The 23,761-nt window shown below is 53.3% G+C and overlaps 2 protein-coding genes across 3 annotated transcripts in view; one reads left to right on the top strand and one right to left on the bottom strand.

Annotated features, from left to right (window-relative positions):
• Positions 1-202: 202 nt before the first annotated feature.
• Pnkd (PNKD metallo-beta-lactamase domain containing) overlaps positions 203-23,761 on the top strand; it is a 92,528-nt gene continuing 68,969 nt past the window's right edge. The window contains exons 1-3 of one of the 2 annotated variants that reach the window (XM_045146841.1): positions 203-293; positions 1,065-1,233; positions 2,264-2,647. In XM_045146841.1, the coding sequence (XP_045002776.1) occupies positions 227-293; positions 1,065-1,233; positions 2,264-2,456 (429 nt within the window). In that variant the 5' untranslated portion in view covers positions 203-226 and the 3' untranslated portion in view covers positions 2,457-2,647. Of the gene's footprint in view, positions 294-1,064; positions 1,234-2,263; positions 2,648-23,761 lie in introns of those variants that run through there. The other variant, XM_004662936.2, reaches the window with a different exon arrangement.
• Positions 3,520-23,602, bottom strand: Tmbim1 (transmembrane BAX inhibitor motif containing 1). The gene is made up of 12 exons (XM_045146842.1): positions 23,540-23,602; positions 11,666-11,883; positions 9,072-9,172; positions 8,348-8,412; positions 8,144-8,197; positions 7,678-7,728; positions 7,123-7,162; positions 6,765-6,802; positions 6,576-6,663; positions 6,158-6,253; positions 5,251-5,304; positions 3,520-4,874 (listed from the first exon to the last, which is right to left on the bottom strand). The coding sequence occupies exons 2-12, from the start codon at positions 11,841-11,843 to the stop codon at positions 4,728-4,730; spliced, it is 912 nt and encodes a 303-aa protein (XP_045002777.1). The 5' UTR covers positions 11,844-11,883; positions 23,540-23,602; the 3' UTR covers positions 3,520-4,727.

Genomic DNA, 23,761 nt, shown 5'->3' with positions numbered 1-23,761 from the left:
AGCTCCGCCCAATCTGACTCCGCCCCCCGCCCCAACAGGAGGGAAACAAGCGAGCGTGCGCGCTTCTCGGGTCTCCTGGGAAGAGTAGTTCTCCTGGGGCCACTCCACGGGCTTCTGGGAAATGTAGTTTCTGTTCCGTAGGCAGGACGGAAGCAGCGGGGGAGGCTCCTTACGCAAACTACAATTCCCGGCGGGGAGCGCGGTGAAGGGGGGGCGGGATCTGAACATGGCGGCGGTGGTAGCTGCTACGGCGTTGAAGGGCCGGGGGGCGAGAAATGCCCGCGTCCTCCGGGGTAAGAAGAGGGACCCCGGGGAGGGCAGCACTGTAGGAGACTCCTTCTATTTCACATCCCTCCCAGTGACAGCACGAATGCAGGGGTGTCAATCCTTCTTCACACTTTTCTGAAGAATCTTAAAGTCTGGGGTGGGGGGGGATGTGAAAAGATGCTCTCTAGAGGTCACCCAGTCCATCCCCTGCTTTTGGGGGTTACACGACGCCTCTGGGGTCTTGCTGCGACAGGGAGCCCCAAGGAAGCCCTTGGACTCCCGCGCTCCAGGTGTTTCTCACTCACCGCAGTGCAGAGGAAAGAGCCCTGGGCTTCTGAAGGCTTGGGTTCTAGCCCTGGATAGTTAGCAGTTTGACCTTGGGCGAAGCAGTTCCTTCGTCTTGCGGGGCTTCAGTTCGTCTTCCATAGAATGAGATGATGCAGTAAGGCTTAGCTCCCCTCCAATGCTAACATCTTGCAGTTTCAAAACCTTTCCCCGGCTTTCTTTCGTACACGTCCCGTGTGAGTCCCTCTGCAGTCCTTCCCATCCTGTCGTCTGAAAGGAAGAACAGCGGAGCTGGCTCTCCTGGCACCAGGGTGATGAGCCTGCGGTGACGTCGAAGTGGTTCCCAAAAGTGTCACCTCGATGGCGATTTTCCCATCTCTGTGTATTCTCCTCAGCACTTGTTACGGCAAACTGCTGTCACTCCCGGTCCTCAGATCTTAGTGGTTCCTCCCCAACCTTATTCCTGACTCCCCGTCGCTCTTCATACTGACCTTCCTTACCGTCATCCACAGGGATCCTCTCTGGAGCCGCAGCTAACAAGGTTTCCCAGAACAGGAGCAGAGCACTGCAGAGCCATAGCTCCCCTGAGTGCAAGGAGGAGCCTGAATCCCTGTCCCCTGAGCTGGAATACATTCCCAGAAAGAGAGCCAAGAACCCCATGAAAGCTGTGGGACTAGCCTGGTGAGTCTTAACTACCCCTTTGCCCACCAACGGGGAGTACATCCAGAGGAGGGCAGGACCCTGAGACTTAACTGTCAGATGATGAGCTGAATCCAAAAGTTGTGAGAACAAAATTGTCGGGAGTGATGCAGGGGAGGTGGGAAGATATTTGGAATTGGGGGAGCGGGGGGAATAACAGCATTTTCTGTGGAGCAAGTTGAGCTGATTGGATTAGAATTTGAGTCACTGTTCTCTTCCTTTCTTTCGGTAGCTTGGAGTAAAACCCAAGTGCAATAATGAGTTAACTGAAATTATGTGAGAAGGCATAGGTAGTTATCCAGTAGTGCAGAGTGGTTCTGTAAATTGTTATTTGGCTTTGATTCTGACTTTAATACAGTGTATTGATCATTAAAGGAAAAGAGAGGTTATCATTTTTTTTCAGCAAGCATCTGAGGTGTGAAACTACTTTGCCAAGTAATGTTTGCCAAGCTTTCTGAGATAGATATTGCACCCCCATTTCATCAACTGAAGCTCAGAGTTGGGATTCTCTGCTCTTTGTCACACCAACACCCCATCATAGTAATTGTTCAGATTAGGAAGGGGAGGAGTATTCGGTATAGCTTAGCATTTAAGCACCTGCTTAACATGTTTGGAGCCTTGAGTTCAACACCTAGCACCGAGAGAGAGAGCGAGGCACAGCACGGAAGAAACTGGGCAATCTGGACTATGATGCGCAAGTGTCTGGCAGGAGCACACAGGCTCATGACTATCGGGGCATGGGGAAAGAAATAAAGATATAGGCAGATATGCTTAGCACTGGGCTTTCTGTGACATGCCTAGGAGTTTGGACTTGGTCAGGAAATGATGGACATGTGTAAGCAGGGCAACATCAAGATCTGATTTGTGGGATTCCTCTCGTAGCCAGCCCAGTGAGCGAGTAGACAGAAGCGGTATTGCAGCATTCATGCGGTTGAAGCTGGTATGATCCCAGGGCTCCTCTGGCTCCGGCTGGGCCCCCGCCCAAATCCCGTGCACATTTCCCCATCCCTAGGGCCATCGGCTTCCCCTGTGGTATTCTCCTCTTCATCCTCACCAAGCGGGAAGTGGAAAAGGACCGTTTGAAGCAGATGAAGGCTCGGCAGAACATGCGGGTGTCCAACACGGGCGAGTATGAGAGCCAAAGGTTCAGGGCCTCCCCCCAACATGCCCTGTCGCCTGATGCTGGGACTGGGGTGCGGACTTGAGCCCAGCCCTGAACTAGATTTACTTCGATGCCTGTCCCGATTCTGGTCCTTGCCTCTGATGTCCACCAGAGGGCGCATGATGTCCGTCCTGCTGTCAGCTCCTGCCCCTCCCACCCCCACCCCAGCCGGAGGAAACAGTCAGCCAAAGGCAAATAAAGTTAGTTCACTGAGTGGGAAGGAAGCAGGACCCAGTTTGTGAGGCGTGGTGTGGCTGTTTTTGTGTGCATCCTCACAGAAGAGCTATGTTCCTGGCTGGGTGCTGGGGACAAGAAGCTACTGACCAGGAGGGTGGGGTCCCACGCTGCCATAAAACCAAATTAAAAAAATCAAAGGCTACATTCAATGGGTGTGGCAGGAAAAAAGGGTCCAAATGATTCAACTTCTCCGGGTCTGTTTCCTCATTTGGAAGAGACCAAAGATCCCAAGAAAATTTCTGAACCCCCTGCCAAATTACATGTATACACAGATTTATGAGGAAAGTTGTGAGTAGCTCTTGTTAAGTTTTTGTAAAAAGAGTCAATGAGCCAGGCATAGTGACGCACACTTAATCCCAGCACTCGGGAGGCAGAGGTAGGAGAACCACTATGAGTTCAAGGCCACCCTGAGACTACATAGTGAATTCCAGGTCAGCTTGAGCTAAAGTGAGACCCTATCTTGAAACACCCCCCCCCCAAAAGAAAAAGTCAGTGAGTGAGCCCAGCATGGTGGCAAGCAGGTCTTTAATCCCAGCACTCAGGAGGCAGAGGTAGGCGGATTGTCGTGAGTTCAAGGCCACCCTGAGACTACATAGTGAATTCTATGTCAGCCTGGACTAGAGTGAGACCCTACCTCAAAAAAAAAAAAAAACACAAAGTGGTCCCTTCTAGATCGAGTACTGCAGGTTTGAGCTTCTTTCTCCAGCTGTGGAAGCCCCAACCCCCCGCCCCCCCCCCCCCCCGTCCCACTATCACCATCAAGTGCTTCAAGAAAGTGTGTTTGGCCACCATAGAATGCTCTGAGAGGGAGCCAAGGGGCAGAGGAAGTGGATGCTCCGGCCCATGAAGAGAGTCACACACATTCAGGGTTTCACTCCTAAACATAAAACTTTATTACCTTTCTGGTTGTGTCCCTTTGTGTGATATATTTAGGATCAAGTACTCAACAGAAAAGTTCTAATTATGTCCTTGGGCTGACAGAGCTTCCACTAGACCCGATGAACTGGCCCTGGCCCTGGCCCCTCCCTTATTTCCAGCTGGAGGCACTTGTATTATACAGAAAGCAGTGGCTGGCTGGAGAGAGGGGCCCCACTCTAATATCCCCCAGCCCAGCAGGAATTCCAAACAGACGGAGCAAAAAGTAACCCTTCCCTCTGGGACCTCCCTCTGCCAGAGAAGGGAGGGCCACAGAAGTCTTCCTGGGCACCACACTGGCTTCAAGGCTACTCAGACCAAGGTGGGGGACTCCAAGGCATTTTCCCTCCTCCCACCAGTCTCATCAAGGCTGCTTCCCAGCCACAGTCAGGATCCGGCAGACCACCCCACCCACTGACCTTCTTCACTCTTTCTCCTGAGCACCCGCCTGAGCAGGGAAAGTAAGCGGTCCCTCCAACCAGAGACCCGATTAAAGGCCCAGGAAACTCCAAGCAGCTTCAGAGAATGGAACCCAGACCAGGCCAGTGGCCCACTCCCTACCACCTTCCAAAGCCCAGGGTAGATTCGCTGTGTGTTGGCCTCACTTCCTTCTTTCCCTAGCCCTTACCAGATAAATACATGTTACTGAAGCAAGGAGTTCAGTAACTCCTTGCCACTAGGGCAACAGGTTTGTTCTAGCTTCCCCAGCTGAAAGGTGCCCAGGCTAAGGAGTACTGGACAGGGCAGTGGCCTACGAGTGCAGTGTTAGGGGCAAAGCATGTGGCTTTATTTGGGTATTAAGAAGGGAACAGCTCCAGCTGCCTAGTCTGTGGCAGAGCTGGGAGGGGAACCTCGTCACCTTGAAGCCCCTCTGGTGTTCATAGGTTCCTCACATGTACCCCACACCGTGGCTGAGCTGGGTGTACACTCTGTGGGTAGAGAGGAGGAGACGTACCTTCAGCCTAGTCCCTGCTAAGCCCACCAAGGGCAAGAGTTCTGAGCTCCTCCAGCCTCCCCGCCCTCACACAACACAGCCAGAGGCCCCTCATCCTCTGGGCAGAGAGGAAACTGGACAGATGACTTAGGGGAGAAGGGGGCCTGAGGCCCAGGGTGCAGCCCTCTAGGGAAGGGGTAGCTCAGAGTGGGTGGAGCTGGGTGCTGCTCAGTTGCGATCTCCCACCAGCTGCAGCACAAAGGTAAAGATGTAGACAATGTCTGTGTAGATCTGCAGGGCGCCTGTGATATAGTCCTCCGGGCTGATCGTGTGCTTCCGATTCCCCAGGACCAGCTGCGTGTCATAGGCCAGGAACTGCAGCAACAGGAAAACCAGATTGGAGCAACTGCATAGGGGCTCAGTGTCCAGAGCTCATTTCTGGCCAGCAGAATGTCCTGGCAGCTTGTGTGCCATGAGGCATGCTTAGGGACTCACTAATGAGCAGTGTGACACATGGTGTCACTTTGGAGCAGTTCACTAGCTAGAGCAAGGGAGACTGACACCCGGTTGGTTGTCTCTAATGCAGCCTAACAGCAAGCAGGGAATGAGACACAACAGGGGTGCCCAGAATCCTCTGGAACCTCTTAAGTATGGGAGAGGAACGACCATCTGTGGCCCCTTCTTCCTCCCAAGCTGCCCGACTTCCATCTTTATCCCCTCAGCACCTCATCCCAAGGCTGGCAGGACTTACCAGGGTAAAACAGATGGCCCCCAGAGCAGCATAGACCATGTGGAGCCAGTAAATCTAGGGAAGCAGCACAGGGTAATGATGTCAGGAAGCTGAGCACCGTGTGGTGCAGGCAGCTGACCCCAGCACTTGGTGGCACAGGGGAGAATTCAGAAGCTAGCTCCCCAGGGTCCTGCCTCCCAAATTCTGGGAGAAACTGACAATGTAATATATATGGCAGAGAAAGCACAGGCCGTATAAAACCAACCTCAGCGTCTTCCAGCCAAACCAAACTCCAGAGTTAGTGAAGGTGCAGAGGGGCAAGGCAGCTGAGTCTGCCTCTGGAGGGACGGGCAGGCCTGGCATGCGGTGGTGGGGTGATCTGCCAGATCCCAACTGTGGAGCGCACTCAGTAACCCATGGCTCCTACATCCCGCCTTAGGGACAACTGAAGAAGGGCTCAAGGAAGCCCTTCTGTCACACTGAGCGTCAGACTTGCAGCCCCACCTGGCTGAGGGGCCCGAACACAGAAGCACAGGGCCAGCCACAGTAGGACGGACAGCAGCCTTGGTCCTCGTCCTTCCCCTCACACCTGCTCCCCATGACCTGTGCTCTGCACATCCGAACCAGGGACCTCCCCACGCAGACCCATCTTCTTAGCCCTCTGGGTTCCTCTCCCTCCCATGACCTGGTCTCAGCTGACACAAAGCTAATCCGCTGTCTTCCCAAAGGAACTCAGAGACACCACCCAGGGCCACCAAGGCCTGTCATCTGGGGGACAGGTGGGTTAAACCCTAGCCCAAAAGGATGGCGCTGTTTGTTGGTCCCTTTGCCAGCCAGCGTAGAGTTGTAGGTGTCAGGACCCATCCCTGCAACACAGGACGTCTGCGATGAGCCCTGGGCTCACTGACTGCCCTTGCGGGACACTCACATATTTGAAGTACAGCACAATGCTAGTGACAATCCCAGTCACCATCAGCACAATTCCCAGGACACAGAAAAGGCCTGTACACGAGGTGAAGTCCACCTGCCAGGAAGGAATACAGAGGCCCCTGTCAGATGACTGCCACCCCCAGCAGCCCAGAGGACTGGCCCTGCCCCCTGCCAGGGAGTCCCAGTGCCGCTCCTGTGGGGGGGAGGGAAGAACATGGCAGTGATCAGGACATGCTAAGGACACACACAGGAAGCAGTCTGACAAATGCAAACACTGGAAAGGGGTTAGGTCTAGGGAAACACCTGGTCTACAGGGATCTGGGTTCTCCCAGGTCTGCCCAAGTACCAAACCCAAAGGGCCAGGGTGTTCAAGAAAGAGAGGAGGGTGGCCTGGGAAGGATCCTCTGTGCCCTCACCTTGGTCTGAAAGCAGAAGATGGTGACAGAAATGGACACCACTGCAGTGATGATCATGGCAATGATGACAGCCTTGGTTTGGTACATGCTGGGGACGAGGAGTGAAGAGAGGCCTAAGTTATGGGATCAGAACTTCTGACTCCACATGCAGGAGTCACCCAGAGTGGGCCGAATGATCTCTGAACATACCTGGAAATGGTGCCTGTCATGAAGCCCATGGCAAAAGTCTGAGGGAAGGAGAGAAACAAGAGGCATTTAAGAACAGCAGGAGCTGGAGTATGGCTCAGTGGTGGGCCACTTGCCCAGCATGTGCCAGCATCTGAGTTCCATCCCCCAGCATTACCACACATAAACACACCCTGCACCAAAACAAAACAAACAAAAGGCCCTCCCAGAGTGGAGGTAGATGTAACTGAGTTGGAAGTGGCGGCCACAGAGGAGACCAGGAGCAGGCACCAGGCTAGGTGAGAAGACAGCTAGGGACATCTTTCCACAGTGGCATCCCCAGCCCTTCCCTGGGACAGCCCTTCCCCCATCCGAGACTTACAAAGAGCGTAAGCAGTATGATGTTCCATGGGAACCGGCGTCTGAGGAGAGAAAGACCCTGGTTACATGCCTGCTCCTATGGCTGAGGAATAACTTTTTCCTTGTGATGGGGACACTGTGGCTTTTGGTACCTGCTCAGGGGTTTACAAAAGGAACAGACCTGCCCTGTGGAGCCAGAAAGACCTAGACTTGTGTGCAGCTCTTACTAACTGTGTGACTGTGAGTACATTCTCGGCCTCCCTGACCTCGAATTCTTCCTGGCTGTTTGTTTGTTTCTTTGTGTACCCTCCCCCAGCCCCTGTTTTGTTTTCTTTCCTTATTTGTTAAATGGTTAAAATGCTGTGCATTTTGTAGGGCTGCTGTAAGAAGGAAAACCAGGTAGATGTCTCACACACACTTTGTATGCACCTGATCAGTAACTGACACTGCCATCCCCCTCCTCCTCCTCACAAGAATTTCTTGTAAGTCTCCATTCAGCCACTCTAAGGACTCCTTTCCTTCCACAAGCCCCATCCCACCTCCTGCCCTCCTCACTGTCTGAGCCTCCCGAACTCACCTGGGTCCTTGGCAGCAGGCAAGAGTCAAGTAGGTGACAATGAAGACAGCACTGAAAAAGAGGGAGGAAGTGGCTCCAGGCTCAGAGATGCCATGGACCCCTTCCTCACCCAGCTTGGTAGCGCTCACAAGCCTGAGCCAGGTGCCCCGTATCTGCCTGGCAAGCTGCTAGGCAGAAAGCAAGGACAAGGTCCGCCCAGTACTTGAGCATGCCTGAGCCAGGAACGAACGGTGAGTAGGGCCGAGTAGAGACTAGACGGAAGAGAGCCGAGCAGTGCCACACAACCTGCATGTCACCCCCCCGTCTCTCTGTCCTGTCCCAGCATTCTGTGACCTGTTATCTTCATCCACGTGTACCCCCATTTCCACACTCCCCAGCCTGGAGACTGGCACCAGCTACTGAAAAGAACCCCACAACTAGGAACTTAGCCCTGCCCCCCATGCTCCAGCAGCGACCCCACACTCACTAAGACACGTAGTACACAGCAACGTTCCTCCTCACAAAGGCGCTGACTGGTTCCCTGTGGAGCAGGGGATGCCAAGAGAGGAGTCACCATGGCTTGTCTGCTTCCTGCTGCACTCCGCCCCTGCCCTGGCAACCCAGCAAGTGGCCCAGAGACACCCCCTCCCGCACACCTGGGAAAAGGGGACAGCGAGGTGCAAAGACTCACACAAAGGTGAAGATAGCAATGATGGCCACTGTGATGAGCAGCTGGACAGAGATGATGCTGTAGACCTGGACGAACAGACAGCCAGGGACACAGTCCACACTGCACACACTGCCTTCTCCTTGGAGGGTGGGCAGCCAGCCCAAAACCAAGGAGCACAAAGGCCCTCGGAGCCCAGCCCCTCCCTGTCCTTTCAGTGGTAGAAAGGGTCTCCTTTTTACTTTTGAAAGTTCTACTCTTAGTTTGAGCCCTCAAAGATTCCTCCTCAGCTGTAGCCTGAACTAGAGGTGACCTGTCCCCTTGGCACCTCCCTCCTGTCCAGCATTCAGCCTCAGCTAAATGCTTGACTACCCCTGCTCCTCCAGCAGTTCTGGGGAACACGGGTTGTGCATCTATCCTCCCCAAGCGGGCACTGTGCATGCAGGAGATGGGAACAGGAGTGTAGGGAAAGGGGCCAGGGGCACATGTGGTCACTTAGAGCTCCTAGGCGCTCACTGTCTTAACAGAACTGCGTGGGGATGACAGCCCAGGACAACTTTCTCAGTGGATTCTGTCTCCCCTGCCCCCTTACCAAACAAGATCAAGGAAAAGAGGACCAAAAGGAAGGGGCTTCCGTCTGAGGAGGGTGCAGAGCTACGGGGGTGGGCGGCCTGCACACTTACACAGGAACTGGTGCTCTGCCTGGCCTGACACAGCTGGCCCTCCCATCCCCTAGCCTGAATCTCACCTTTCGGATGAAGGTGTGTCGGACTTTCCGGTCATCCCACTCTCCAGGCCCGAAGCTGTCACTCACTGCTCTCTCCTCCCCATCGTAACTGTGGCCTGGACCTAAAGGCAGATCATGTCAAATCACCTGGGGATCTGGGACAGGTAGCCTCCACCCCAAGCATCTCTGATCCTGTCTCGAAGGCTAAGATACCTTTGGCCAAAAGGCAAATGTTATTATGCCCACAGACTCCTCTCCCTAGCTGGGGTTGTCCAGCACCCTCAGAGTGACCCCAAATGGTCTGGCACCAGGGGCTTAAGTGAGAGAAAGCTGTCCCATTAGAAGGCATCCGTCCCACACCATGCGAGGTGGGTTGGCAACAGCACCATCTACAGAGGCAGCGTGGTAGAAACAGAGATGGCCGTAGTCATGGTCTCGGGGGTACAGGCCCACTGCAGATGGCGTGTGTGGTGGGGCGAGGGCTGTGGTCTACACCAGACCGCACAGGGTGCACGTGGCCACCACCCTAAGTGATGGGTTAAGATTCTAACTAGAAGCCTGGTGTGGTGGCACACACCTTTAATCCCAGCACACTCAGGAGGCAGAGACAGGAAGACTGCTGTGAGTTCAAGGCCAGCCTGGGACTAGAGACAGACCCTGTTTCAAAAACAAACAAAAAAGAGCATTGAGCCGGGCATGGTGGCACACGCCTTTAATCCCAGCACTCGGGAGGCAGAGGTAGGAGGATCACCGTGAGTTCAAGGCCACCCTGAGACTACACAGGTCAGCCTGGACTAGAGTGAGACCCTATCTCAAAAAAAAAAAAAAATGAGCGTAACTAGAACACACACATCCAGGTGGGAGTTGACCATTCACTGGATCCAGGATGTTGGAGTGAGCTGTGTAGACCACGAACATTTCACAGATGCCTGTTTAGAAACTGCTTTCAAAATCCACCCAGGGGGCTGGAGAGATGGCTCAGCAGTTAAGGCACTTGCCTACAAAGCCTAGAGATGCAGGCTTAATTCTCTAGTACTTATGTAAAGCCAGATACACAATGGTGCATGCATCTGGAATTCGTTTGCTGCAGCTGGGGACCCTGGCTTGCCCATTTTCTCTCTCTCTCCTTGCAAATAAATAAGTAAATAAATATTAAAAAAAAAAAAAAAAAAAAAAAAACAGGAGCTGAGTGTGGTGGTGCATGCCTTTAATACCAGCAGTATTCCTCATGAGTTCGAGGCCACCCTAAGACTACAATAGTGAATTCTAGGTCAGCCTGGACTAGAGTGAGACCCTACCTCAAAAAAACAAAGGAAAAAAAAAAACAACAGGAGGGGCTGGGATACAGCTCAGAGGCAGAATGGCAGAACACATGAACAACCTTGGATTCAATCTCTAGCACCAAAAGATAAGAGCTATTACTCGACCCCCATCCCTCACCCCCGAGAACAAGAGGCTCCCTGCTTTCTACCCACACCTATTCTGACCCACGACATAACCGCAATAGGAAGAACAGTGAGCCTCCTACCTCAGCAGTCTGGGATTAAAGGTGTGTACCACCACGCCTGGTGAAAGAGTCACTCTCTTTAGTGGCACAGTAAAACCCCTCATCCATGCTCATGCAAGCAACCCTGATTAAACACAGTCACAAAAAAGGAAAGGGGAAAAAAAGACATAAGGGTAGGATGGGAGACTAGTCGAGAAGAAGGGGTGCAGGGGGAGGAGCATAAAAGAGGGTAATAGAGCCGGGCGTGGTGGCGCACGCCTTTAATCCCAGCATTCGGGAGGCAGAGGTAGGAGGATCGTCGTGAGTTTGAAGCCACCCTGAGACTACATAGTGAATTCCAGGTCAGCCTGAGCTAGAGTGACACCCTACCTCGAAAAACCAAAAAAAAAAAAAAAAAAAAAATAGGGTAAGAGAGGTGAATGTAATCAAAATATATACATGTATGAAACTGTCAAAAATATACAACACTGCTGGGCATGGTAGCACACACCTTTAAGTCCAGCACTTGGGAGGCAGAGGCCACCATGAGACTAGAGTGAATCCTAGGTCAGCCTGGGCTAGAGTGAGACCCTACCTTGGAAAACAAAACAAAACAAAACAAATATATATATATATATATATATATATATATATATATATATACACACACACACATACATACACACACACACACACACATATACACATACATATACATATATATATATGTACATATATATATGTATATGTATATATATATAATGACATTAAAGAAATCAATAAAGTGCTTAAGGTTACAGAGGGAGTTTCTAAGGACTCCGTGGCGCCCAGGCAGGGTGGCAGTGGTTGGGAAACAGAAACGGTTTCTCGGGTAACCACTTGGAAGCCACGACTTCACCTGGCTCCCTTCTCTGGGGGCAAGGGCCAGTATGTATCCTGTGGCCTTAGTCTTCTTGCTGATTACAGGGGACAGCCAATGGCTGGGAGGGAGTGGGAATTGAGAGGAAAAGCGGAGGGAAGGGAGGACAGGAAGTGGAGGAGACAGTGAGAGAGGAAATGAAAGGAGGCGGCCTCATGGGCCCCAAGCACCGTACCGCCCAACCCACCCCCGCCATCTTCTATGGCTTACCGTAGTTCATGGGCATCGGGTGGATGGGGGGCATCGGCTGTGGGTAGCCAGCAGGGTGACCGTAACCAGGCTGGGGGTAAGCAGGGTAGGCAGGGTACCCGTAGCCCCCAGGAGGTGGAGGGCCAGGGTATAGAGGGTTGCGGTCCTCATACGGAGGAGGTGCGGTGGGGTTGGACATGGCCACTCAAAGGCTGCGGGGAAACCCCAGCTGCTGGGACCTGCAGTGGGAGAAGCAGCAGCTGTCAAGAGTGCCTGGCGGCTCACTCCTCCACTCATCCCTTCCAAGCTTTCTCCATGTGTGTCTCGCAATCATGCGTGTCACTTGCTGCCCACAGACCATCTCCCCACTCAGGCACTCCCTGGCTCTCCATCTCGCACACCAGCTTTCTGCCCTGGGCCCACACCATGGGAAAGCAGGGGTAGGAATTTGACAGACCCAGAATCACTGCTGGGGATCAGCACAGGGACAGGCAAGCAACAGGGCAGCCTGGGAACTCCTGTTCTCCTTTCAGAAAACCACCCAGTGTTGGTGGCTTGACAGCAGAACCAGGGACGAAGCCCAGTTGCCCCTGGCAGAGCCTTCTGATGAGTCACAAGGCCAGCTGGGACCCTCTGGAGGGGTCAGCCCAGCCCCCACAGCAGCTGGCCAGAGCACCAGGCTTGAAGGCCAGAGCTGGGGTGGAGCCAGCTGAGACAGGGAGGAGGAGAAAAACAAGCTGGCTCCAGTGTCAGAGCTGCGAGGCCCCTGGGGGAGGGGCTGGTGCCATGGGCAGGCTGAGCCGAGGCCCCATAGAAGGGCAGGCCTGAGACAGGACTTTCTGGTTCCTGTCACAGGCATGTGGTATCCTGTGCACCCGTCTCTTCACGGGCTTTGTGAGTGTGCAGACAGTGAGCACAGTGCTCCCAAAGCCCTCTGGGAAAGGGGTCTAAGGAATCTTCCCAGGGACAGCGGCTGCCTGCTGGGAGTCCCAGAGTCACAGGCAAAGGGGATGTCCGGGTGATATACCCCAGTGCTCATTTCAGGTAAGAATCAAGGGCCAGAACAGTGAAGTGACCCTCACAGGCCCAGAGCTAGCAAGTTAGTGACACACCCAGAATGAAGACCATCAGGGTCCTGGGTACATGTCCTTCCCATGACACTGTGCTTCTGAGGCCTCTCCTGCTAAGTTCATGACCCTCAGATTGCAATTCCTCTCTTGAGGCATCACAGCCAGCCTGGGAAGAGCTGAGGCGGCCTGCCAGCGTCACCCCCAGGAAAAACTTGAGGACCACACAGGGACACACAAATCCAGGTCAGCAGCCACCCTCAGACCCGCTGGGAGGACAGCTCCAGCTTTTCTCCAGGGCAGCGCGTGGTTCAGAGATCAGATAAAGGGCAGTCTTCTGTCTTAGACAACAGCAGTAATTCACAGGGAAAGCAGCCAGGGGCCGGTGCAGGCCAAGTCTCTGGGCTGGTTATACTGAGGAAAGCTGTTCTTCATGTCCCCAGAGTCCGATGAGACAGAACTAGACCAGAATGTGTCAGGCCCAAGAGAAGAAAGCCCTCCCAGGGACAGGTGGCCCAGGGCCGCAGGAGAACGTGGAGGCAGGGCAGTGGGCAGAGCAAAGCCCCAGAAGGCATGGGGTAACGGGCACCCGGAGAGGGGGTGCGGGCAAGCCCAGCACTCGGGATTGGTCTGGAGATACCTGAGGCCACGGAAGGGCAGAATAATCACAAGTAGTTGTGATACGCAAATCCCTGAATAGGAGAGGAGACAGAACAGGGCCTCTCCCATCCCATGCCATGGAACAAAAGGGGTCATCCTCTTAAAGCCCACCTCTGCCTCTTCCCAGACACCGTTTCTGCTCCACTAAGGGGATGGCATCCTAGAAGAAGGAACATGGGGCTGGCCACCTCTGGCAGGTGTGCCTGTATTCATACCCCTCATCTCAGTTCCTCAGGCCCAACTGCTGCACCTCAGGGGCAAGGGAGTGGCGGCCTGAACAGCCCTAAGACGCCCTGTGGTCAGAAGCCCAGCTGCTTCACCAAGTCATGATGTCATTATTACCTGACCCTTCACCATCATAGAATCTACCTCTGTGAAATGGGGGAGACTAGTGATCTTGGGGTTCAGTGACAACTCTAAGGGCAAACTATGACCTTGGGAGCCTGGCTACACAGGGCCTACCTCTTGTCTGGCAGACAGCAGCCACTCCCTCTTCTCAGATGGTAGGGGTTTGATGGCCAAGGGTAGTGTGACTCACAGAGAGTCAGCTTCAGATGCGATTCCACGGTCTTGTCTCGCTCAGTGGACTGCTGACTCACAGGCCTCCTCCTGCACTCCCTGGCCCTGCCCTGTCATGCTTCTGGTGTCAGAGGAATTCTCCAGTCGACCTGCATGCTGGAAGGCAGCAGGTCCTAGTCCACTTCTCCCTGGCCTCAGCCACACCATCCACACCAGAGACTTCGCTATATATACCTCAGTGTCTTGACCTGGAAGTGGGTTCAGCACCTTTACTGGTACTGTTACTAGTACCCCACAGAGACCTAAAGAGCTAAAACAGAAGACAGCCAGGGGTGATAACGCAGGCCATTAATCCCAGCACTAGGGAGGCTGAGGTAAGAGGATCACCATGCGTACTAGGCCTGGGGCTGCAAAGTATGTTCCAGATCAGCCTGAGCTGAGTGAGACCCTCCCTCAAAAAAAGTAGGGACCTGGAGAGATGGCTTAGCAGTTAAAGCATTTGCCTGGGAAGCCTAAGGACCCAGCCTCAGTTTCCCAGTACCCACATAATCCAGATGCACAAGGTGTCACATGTAACTGGAATTCATTTGCAGTGGCTGGAGGCCCTGGCATGCCCATTTTCTCCCATTCTCTCTCTCTACTTCTCTCTCTCAAATAAGTAAATAAAATAAATAATTTTTTTTAAAAAAAAGACGCCCTGGGAGCAGAGGTAGGATGATCATTATGAGTTCAAGGCCAGCCTGAAGCCACATAGTGAGTTCCAGATCAGCGGGTTAGAGCAAGACCTTACCTCCAAAAACAAAAACAAAAAACCATGGCTACACAAAGTGCTTAAAATCTTACCTAAAAGAGCTGTTAAGCACGGATAAGTTTCGGCCATTTTCAGTTAGTACTTAACTTTTCCTTACAGTAGCCCAATGTGTGAACAGCTGTTACAAATGAGGATACTGAGTTGTAGGTCTCAAGAATGGGAAAATTGGCCAGAGATACCTCACTAAGGCCTGATGAAGTCAAGACTTGGGAGTCCCTCATTTGCACAGTCTGTCTATCCAAACCTCCCATCCCTCCTACTATAGCTTCCAGTCTCAGCAGGCTTACATAGGAAGTGGAAACCCAACCAGTCAGCCCGTCCAGTGGGCTCCAGCCTCATCCATCCATCCAAGAGGGGCTAGTCCAGGCAGGGACTCACAAGATAGGAGCCAAGAGGACCCATATAAGATAAGCACCCCTCTCTTTTCCCACCAGACAGCCACAGAGGGGGAGGTACTAAAATGTCACTGTCAAAGAGCTGGCCCAGTGCAGTCCTGGCTGACTGGCTGGCCCTAGCGTGCAGGAGGGTAAACCCCTTGTGTTAGTGCCAGCCATGGTATTGCCATCTTCAGCCACACTCACCTGTAAGCCTTGCCAAGGACAACACTGTCTAACCCACAAGAGCCTCTGAGGCCCAGGACCACTGGACTTGGCAATTTCGGTGAGGCCCCATCCACCACTGGTCTACCGTAGGGCCCTGCCACTTCGTACCACTAAGGCCTTCACTAGGGCTAAGTTCTTAGGCTGGCATTGCCTATGGCAGATGGCATAAGTGGCCAGCCACTTTCCTAGCCATGATGAGGCATGGAAACTGGAGAAGAGCAAAGGGTAGAAGGAAGGACAGAAAAGGGGAAACAGTGAGGATGAGGCCCTACACCTAGAAGTCAGGTCTTGCTGGGCGTGGTGGCGTATACCTTTGATCCTAGAACTCCGGAGGAAGAGGTAAGAGATCACTGTGAGTTCAAGGCCAGCCTGAGACTACATAGTGAATTCCAGGTCAGCCTGGGCTAGAGTGAGACACTACCTGGAAAAATTAAAAGTCAGGGGCTAGAGAGATGGCTTAGTGGTTAAGCACTTGCCTGTGAAGCCTAAGGACCCTGGTTTGAGGCTCCATTTCCCCAGGACCCATGTTAGCCAGGTGCACAAGGGGGCCCATACGTCTGGAGTTCGTTTGTAGCAGCTGGAGGCCCTGGCGCGCCCATTCTGTCCCTCCCTTCCTCCCCCCCCCCCGCCCCCGCCGTGTCTGTCACTCACAAATAAATACAAATTAAAATAACTTTTAAAAAAACTAAAAGTCAGGTCTTCTGGGTTCTGCTGTTCACTGAGGGCCTCACAGTCTCCAGGGCTAAAAGAACCTGGGAGGCTTCCACTGGAAGCCTGAATTTTCCTAAAATTCAGGAGGCACTTAGTTTCTACACGAGCAAACATGAGCCTGTGATCAAGGCAACTGCCTCTGCTCCATCCTGGCAGGAACGTGCCTCAGTGTGTGCTTCCCTCGCTCTAGCCCTCCCTCCTCCCCCAGAAGGCGCCAGAGCCACTCCTTGTCCCAGTGATAGTAGAGCAGAAGTGACTGGGGTGTTGGGCCTAAAAAGCAGGGCTGGGTGGTGGCCAAGGTGTTCACATGCACAGTTGGGGAAGCTGCTCCCCATGAGCCCCTGGCCTATCTCAGGGAGCATTCCCTGTGCCCAGCCTGCTGAGATCAGACTCTAGCTCTCCTGGGGCAAAAGAAGGGTTAACACACTGGAATCAGCAGAGAGAAGGCTGAGCGGCTGACTGGGGTTTCTGCAAGAGGGTGCGCACTGGAAGGAGGGGCAGAAAAGAGCAGCTGACTGGCCCAGGCAGCCTGCCCTCCTGCCTGCCAGGAACGGATGCCCAGAGCTGAATGGAAAGAATAGCTCAGAGTGTTCGTCTCAGGAAGCCCCACCCAGCACAGCAGCATGTCGCCCACCGGCCACCATGCCTCGCCTCCGTGCCCAGCACGTCCCTCCATTCTGCTTTGTCTGAGCACCATCCTCCCACCCCGGTACACGGCCACTGGCAGAGGAGCAAACGACAGAAGCGTCCGGGCCAACCACCAGGCCTGAGCCTGAACCAAGGAGGTCAGGAATCGACTTCACACGCTTGGGGTGGCCTGGCCTCTGGGATTAAGATGAAATGGAGGATGTCCAAACACTGAACTTTAGAGAGCGTCTGGTCACTTGACACCCCAGGAAACCACAGAGCCAACAAAGTTCCTGCTCCAGCCCTGGACAGGCCCTCTTGGTCATGGATTTGTGACTTCCCTTCCCGGCACTGCCCACTGCCTGAGAACTCAGTAAGACAGCAAGCGCCCAACCCCTGGGGAGGAGCCAACAAGCCACCCATTCCTGATTTCCCCAATCAGATGGCCAACCCATTACTTCCCTCCTGGGCTCCAGCCCCCATCCCCGCCCCTGACTGGCACCAATCTCAAAGGAGGACTAGCCACCATGGACAGCATGAGAGGACCCAGTATAGCAGCACCCTCATCACCCTAGTCTCTGGGGGCAGAAGTGTGTCATGCTGTAATCTCAGTCCGGATGGCCTGGGAGCGCAGATAAGGAAGGAGGAAGCCATTAACAACAGCCTGACACAGTCCCTACCTACCTCCTCTTTGTTTAATTTTGTGGAACTTCAGGTTAGCAGCAAAGGGACTGAGAAATGGGACAAATGGGCTGGAGAGATGGCTCAGGGGTTAAAGGTGCTTGCTGGCCAGGCCTGATAGCCCAGGGTTTGATTTCCCCAGTGCCAAAGGAAAGCTAAATACACTAAGTGGCACATGCGTCTGGAGTTCATTTGCAGGAAGCCCTGATGCGACCATACTCATTCTCTCTGTCATCTCTGCCTCTCTCAGATAAATTATAAGTAATAATAATAATATAAAAATCCAGGCATAGTGGTGCATGCCTTTAATCCCAGCAATCAGAAAGCAGAGGGAGGAAGGATCTATGTAAATTCAAGGCCATCCTGAGACTACATAGTGAATTCCAGGTCAGCCTGGGCTAAAGTGAGACCCTACCTTAGGGGAAAAAAAAAAAGGATGGCTGGGAAGATATCTCAGTGGTTAAATACTTGCCTGCAAAGCCTAAGGACCAAAGTTTGATTCTCCAGTACCCATGTAAAGCCAGATGCACAAGGGGGCACATGCATCTGGAGTTTGTTTAAAGTGGCTAGAGGCCCGGGTACATCCATTCTCTCCCCCCCACAAATAAATAAATAAAAATATTTTTAAAAAGAAATGGGACAGGCCAGGCATGGTGGCACAAGCCTTTAATCCCAGCACTTGGGAGGCAGAAGTAGGAGGATAGCCTTGAGTTTGAGGCCACCCTGAGATTACATAGCAAATTCCAGGTCAGTCTGGGCTACAGCAAGACCCTACCTCGAAAAGCCAAAAAAAAGAAAGGTGACAAATAACTAACAACCCACAGTGGAGAACCCTAAGTGGGCAGGATGGGAGAGAACCACTTGAGAACAGTAAATACTTAGGAGGTGGAGACAAGACAGTCAGAAGTTCCAGGCCAGCCTGGCCAACATGTCAAATTCAAGGCCAGCCTAGGCTATATGAGACCCTATCCCAAAATGATAACTTTGCTGTGTGTGGTAGCGCATGCCTTTATTCCCAGCACTCAGGAGGCCGGGGTAGGAGTATCACTGTGACTTTGAGGCCAGCTTGGGAGCTAGAGACCTTACCTTGAAAAACCAAACAATAAAAAGAGTAGTCCCTCCGGGCATGGTGGCACACACCTTTAATCCCAGCACTCAGGAGGCAGAGGTGGGAGGATTGCCATGAGTTCGAGGCCACCCTGAGACTCCATAGTGAATTCCAGGTCAGCCTGAGCAGGAGTGTAGACCCTACCTCAAAAATCCAAAAAAAAAGAGTAGTCCCGCCAAGCCTGGTAGTTGGCACATACCTTTAGTCCCAGTACTAGGGAGGCAGAGGTAGGAAGATCCCTGTGAGTTGAAGGCCAGTTTGAGACTGCATAGTGAATTCCAGGTCAGCCTGGGCTAGAACGAAACCCTACCTCAAAATATTAAAGCGGGGGGTGGGGGGAGTAATCCATCCCATCAGTACTTACAGGAACAACTAAGGCACCTCTGATGCTCACAGTAGATCCACTCTGCCAATAAGAAAGCTGACATTCACAGCCAGGCATGGTGACAACCCCACCCACACCTGTAACGCAGGAATTCAAGGGCAGCCAGGGCTACATAGTAAATATCCTATCTCAAAAACCCCACAGGACTGGGGATGTGGCTCAGTGGGTACAATAGGTAGAGTGCCTAGCAATGCACAGTCCTGAGTTTGATCCCCAGCAGTACAGAAACTGGGTGTAGTTTTTATGCCTCTCTTCACTAAGCTTTCCTTAATATAATGCACATTATACACAGTACACATTCAATTAAAATGTGACTGGACTTATTTATCAAGTGTACCTACTGTGTGCCAGGAGCCTAGGATTTTCTGTGCATGCTAGGCAAGCACTCCACCCATCACTGTCCTCAGCTTTGTTTTTACTTTTTTATTTATTTTGGTTTTTCGAGTTAAGGTTTCACTCTAGCTCAGGCTGACCTAGAATTTACTATGTAGTCTCAGGGTAGCCTTGAGCTCATGGTGATCCTCCTACCTCTGCCTCCCGAGTGCTGGGATTAAAGGCTTGCACCACCATGCCCGACTCTTGTTTTTACTTTTTTTAAATTGTGAGACAGAAATCTAAATTGTCCAGGCTGGCTTTGGACTCTCTATCTTCCTCCTCCAGCCTCCTAAGTACCTGGGATCATAGGCCTCTGCCACCAGACTCACTGGAATTTACAAATATGTAGTCCCAGTGCTCAGGAAGTACAGGAAGGATGATCAGAAATTCAAGGTCATCCTTAGCTACACAGCAAGTTCAAAGCCAGCCCATGCTAAGAGATCCTGACTCCAAAACTGGCTGAAAATCAGAGGAAAAACAAATCTAAAAGCAGGCACATAACAGAGATGGGTTTGAAGCCAGAGCTGAAGTCTGATTTGAAGTTCACACCCCAGCAGACGCCCAGACACCCCTGTATCCTCACCTGGCAGCAGGTAGGCACGGTGACGGTGAGGTGGTAAAGACAGGAGGGAGCCAAGAAAGTTCACCGTAGATACTGAGGGCTCTTCCCACCACCCTGTATAGCAGCAAGGACCCGGCAGTGCCCTGGCTTTGGTACTGATTCCAGTGCATGAGTTGGAGTATGCCATGCCCTGTTTCCTGACTCAGTTTTTACATCGGTAAGATGAGTATTCTAGACCCAAACATCCAGGTCCACTCCAGCACTGCCAGTTTCTGGCTCCATTCAAACAGGCTCGCAGAACAGAAGGCTTCAGGCAGAATGGCATACCCCTATTCGACATACTGGGGCCACTAGTCCAAAGAGTATCTACAGAGGCAGAGGCACATGGCATGTTCTGGGCAAGGTGGTGCCCATTAACTTCCTCTCCTCCCAGACTATTCCCATAATGTCCTCACTCCCTAAAGAGCCTGTGGACTGCTTAGCACTAGAAAAGTTAGTCCAGGACGGGAACCAGAGACCTAACTCATGAGCTCACTGTGGAAATCCAGCGCAGATGGCCTCCCTGGCCTCCTGTACCCCTAAACCAACCAGCCCACAGTTTATCAGAACCAGAGGAGGAAGAATCACTGGGCCAGGTGTGGAGCAGTGAGGAAACAAACAGTCCATGTCCCCTTCTCAGAATTCATGAGGTACAAGGACAAATTAAGCCAGTAAAGCCCACACGAAGCAGCCCTGCTCAGCTTTGGTTAACTAGAGTTCTGTCACACTTCCTGGAGACTGGAAGTCTTTTATTCGGGCACACCTTACTCACAGCCTGTGCACTTCTGACTCAACCCTTAGAAAAACCCACATCCCTACTCACCTCTTAAAACCCTGTGGAAAGTTCCCACCAGTCTGCCCCTCAAAGCATTTATACCGAGAACCAGACCTGCAATCCCAGCACTTGGGGGGTGGGGGCAGCATCACAAGTTTAAAATGAGGCACATAGCAAGCCCTCAAAATAAAAGCTAGGGCCAGAGAGATGGCTTAGCAATTAAGGCACTTGCCTGTAAAGCCAAAGGACCCAGGTTTGATTCCCCAGTATCCATGTAAGCCAGATGCACAAGGTAGTGCATGCATCTGGAGTTTGTTTGCAATGGCTAGAGGCCCTAGAGCACCCATTCTTTATCTTATGTCTCTTTCTCAAATAAATAAGAATATTTAAAAAATAAAGCACCCTGCTCCCAGGGAGTCAGCTCGGCACCTGGACCCTCTGTAGAGACTCCTCCCCAACCCCAGCTGCAGCTGCTCCTGTACCCTTCCTTCTCAGTGGGATTCACTGCTGGGCACGGAGGAAAGTTCCAGCCAGCACAGTCAAGAAAGCAGCAGCCCTGAACACGGCCCCTACGTCACAGGAAGGCTACAGATCATTCTAAGAGTGAAGACTCCTCACCTTCCTCCCTGTCAGGTAACAGCCACCGTAGCCTGTGCACTTCTGCAGTTCATTCCTCCTTCAAAACAAGACCCAGCTTCTGAACTAGAATCTAAGAATCTTAGGGTTGGAAGATTCTGCCAAGGTCAGTACTTCATCAGCATTCCCAAGAGAACCCGAAGGCCCATATCACAGGTAGCAGAACTTCTGCCAGAGATGTACATGAGCTGCCACCCTCATCCATGAAGATACACAAGTACAGAGTCCCTTCACTGTGGCTCTTTGTTCTTTTCGCTGTTGAGACAAGGTTTCACTCTGGAGCTCAGGCTGGCCTTGATCCAATCTCAGCTATCCTTCTACCTCAGCCTTCTAAGTACTGGTATTACAGGAGGGAGGCACCATGGCCAGCTGCTATTGTTGTTTTGTTTTGTGAGAGGGGGTTCTTATAGGCCAGGCTAACCATGAACTCACTATGTGGTCCAGGCTGGCCTGGAACTCAACATTCCACCTCAGCCTTTTGAGCGCTGGAATGAAGGCATGTCCCACCAACTCCAGGTGCTTCTCCTCCGAAGGGCTCAAGCTCTGAGGTAGAGAGCTTCTATCTGAGGTCCCCATCCCCAGAAAGGAGACTGGACCAAGGTGGCTATTATTCCAACTCCTGACATGAGCTTCCCCCATGCTTATGGTCTAACCTATCATTACCTTTCTGACATGTCTGTCTCTCTCACAAGAGACACCCTGAGGTCAGGACTCAAGAGACCAGAAAGTCAGGGTCCCAGAAGCAGTGGTCTCACCATTTCCCTTTCCAGTGAGACTGGGCCCTCATGGCTGGAAAGGCAGGGAGAGCAGGCAGGTGAGGACCTGTGCACCTCCTTTGCTTCAGACAAAGCGACCCCCCAGAAAATAATTATGACAATAACATCTGGCTTCCCCTGCCACCACTGACCAGGCCAATGGCACCAGCTTTGAAACCAAAGCTTACCTGTGAGATGAATATTTCAGGGCCCCAGAGAACCGGACACCTGACAGTCCTTCTGTGACATCTTGGTCTACCCAGACTCCCATCTCTCCCCACTTATGCCATGCCCAGGCTGCCAAGGGAGCCGCAGCCTCGTGCATACCATCCACAGGACACAATGGAGTGGCCAGCCATGGAGTCTCAAAGGACTAGACATGGTGAAGAAAGTCAAGACTGGGTGTGGCGGGGCACACCTTGAATCCCAGCACTAAGGAAGCTGAGGTGAATCACCATAAATAAGAGGCCAGTTTGGGACTACAGAGTGAGTTTCAGGTCAGCCTAAGCTAGAGACCCTACCTCAGGGGGCGGGGGGGGGGGGGGTGGGGGAATTACAAAAAAAAGTTTAGGCCCAGCCTCCCACAAGCCTGCCTGCCTTCCTGCTGATTCTTTTCCCCAGTCCTCTCGGAGCTTTCCCTTTTATTTCCCCATTTTGTTTTTGCTCTGACAGAAAAAATAAATGACAGCCAGGTGTGGAGGCACAAGCCGAGGTAGGAGGATCGCTGTGAGTTCAAGGACAGCCTGAGACCACATAGTGAATTCCAGGTCGGCCTGGGCTGGAGTGAGAGCCTATCTGGAAAAACTAACTAACTAACTAACTAACTAAATAAATAAAACCAAAGGCCAGACGCGATCGCTCACCCCTGTACTCTCAGCACTTGGGAGACTGTGGCATAACTACTGCCACAAGTTCAAGGCTAGTCTGAGTTCCACTGTGAGTTACTGACCAGCCCGGGGTAAACGGAAACGGTATCTCAAAAAGCCAAGAAAAGGACTTCCTGGTAAGGTCTGGAACTCATCCCTGGGGGCAAAGGCTGGAAGCAGGACAGGTGGAGGGGAGACTTGGAGGGAGGAGCTCTTCTTCCCTAGGCGAGCGTCTTGGGCTAGGCAGTGGCTCCCACCCCATCCTGTAGCTGGGACTCCCTCCTCCCGCCGCTCGTTCGTCTGTCTACACCCGGGCTGCAGGCGCTGGGACATGCCGAGGCAGGCAGGGGTGGGTGCCAGGCCCTGGGTGTCAGCTGCGGGGCACGGCAGCCCCCTGGCTACTCACAGCTGGCCTCTCGGGGGCTGGCTTGGTGGACACGCCCTGCCACCGACCAGCCCCTCCTCGGCCGGCGGGAGGAGAGCCCCGCACACCCTGCGGACGCTGCCGGGCCCCGCGCCCGCCCGCGGAAAGCGAAAGTCCCCCAGCCCGGGCGCCGGGGCCGCGCTCACCCCGGCGGGCTCCCCGGGCCCAAGCCTCCAGCTAACTCCGGCAGCCGCCCGCCGCGCGCGCCACAAAAGTTTGGGCGCCGGGACTCGGCGGTGCCCCGGCCCCGGCCCCGGCCCGGGTCGAACCGCCCGCAGTCCCTCCGGCTTGCCTGTGCCGCTCCCGGCCGCGCGCCGCGCCTACGACCTCCGAGTCCGGCGGGGACTGAGCGGGGCGGGGCCGGGCCGGGCTGAGCGGGGGCTCCGCGCCCCGCCCCGTCGCATGGGCGGGGCCTCGGGGCGCCGCCAGGGGGCGCTGGGGTCGGCCCGCACCCCGACTAAGCAGTCGGTGGGTGGCTCAGGTTGGAAGGAAGTAATGCGTGTTGGTGTCGATG

Source organism: Jaculus jaculus, chromosome 4 (assembly GCF_020740685.1).
Source record: "Jaculus jaculus isolate mJacJac1 chromosome 4, mJacJac1.mat.Y.cur, whole genome shotgun sequence".
Taxonomy (NCBI): domain Eukaryota; kingdom Metazoa; phylum Chordata; class Mammalia; order Rodentia; family Dipodidae; genus Jaculus; species Jaculus jaculus.
This window is presented reverse-complemented; position numbering and strand designations above follow the sequence as displayed.

What these genes read in the sequence shown, in the direction of transcription:
- Tmbim1 (XM_045146842.1), bottom strand. Translation starts at nt 11,843, where the DNA reads ATGTCCAACCCCACCGCACCTCCTCCGTATGAGGACCGCAACCCTCTA. An exon ending in TCATACTGCTTACGCTCTTT is followed by an intron (nt 6,803 to 7,122) that starts GTAAGTCTCGGA and finishes TCCTTCCCTCAG; the next exon opens with ACTTTTGCCATGGGCTTCAT. An exon ending in TTGTGCTGTACTTCAAATAT is followed by an intron (nt 5,305 to 6,157) that starts GTGAGTGTCCCG and finishes CTGCTTCCCTAG; the next exon opens with ATTTACTGGCTCCACATGGT.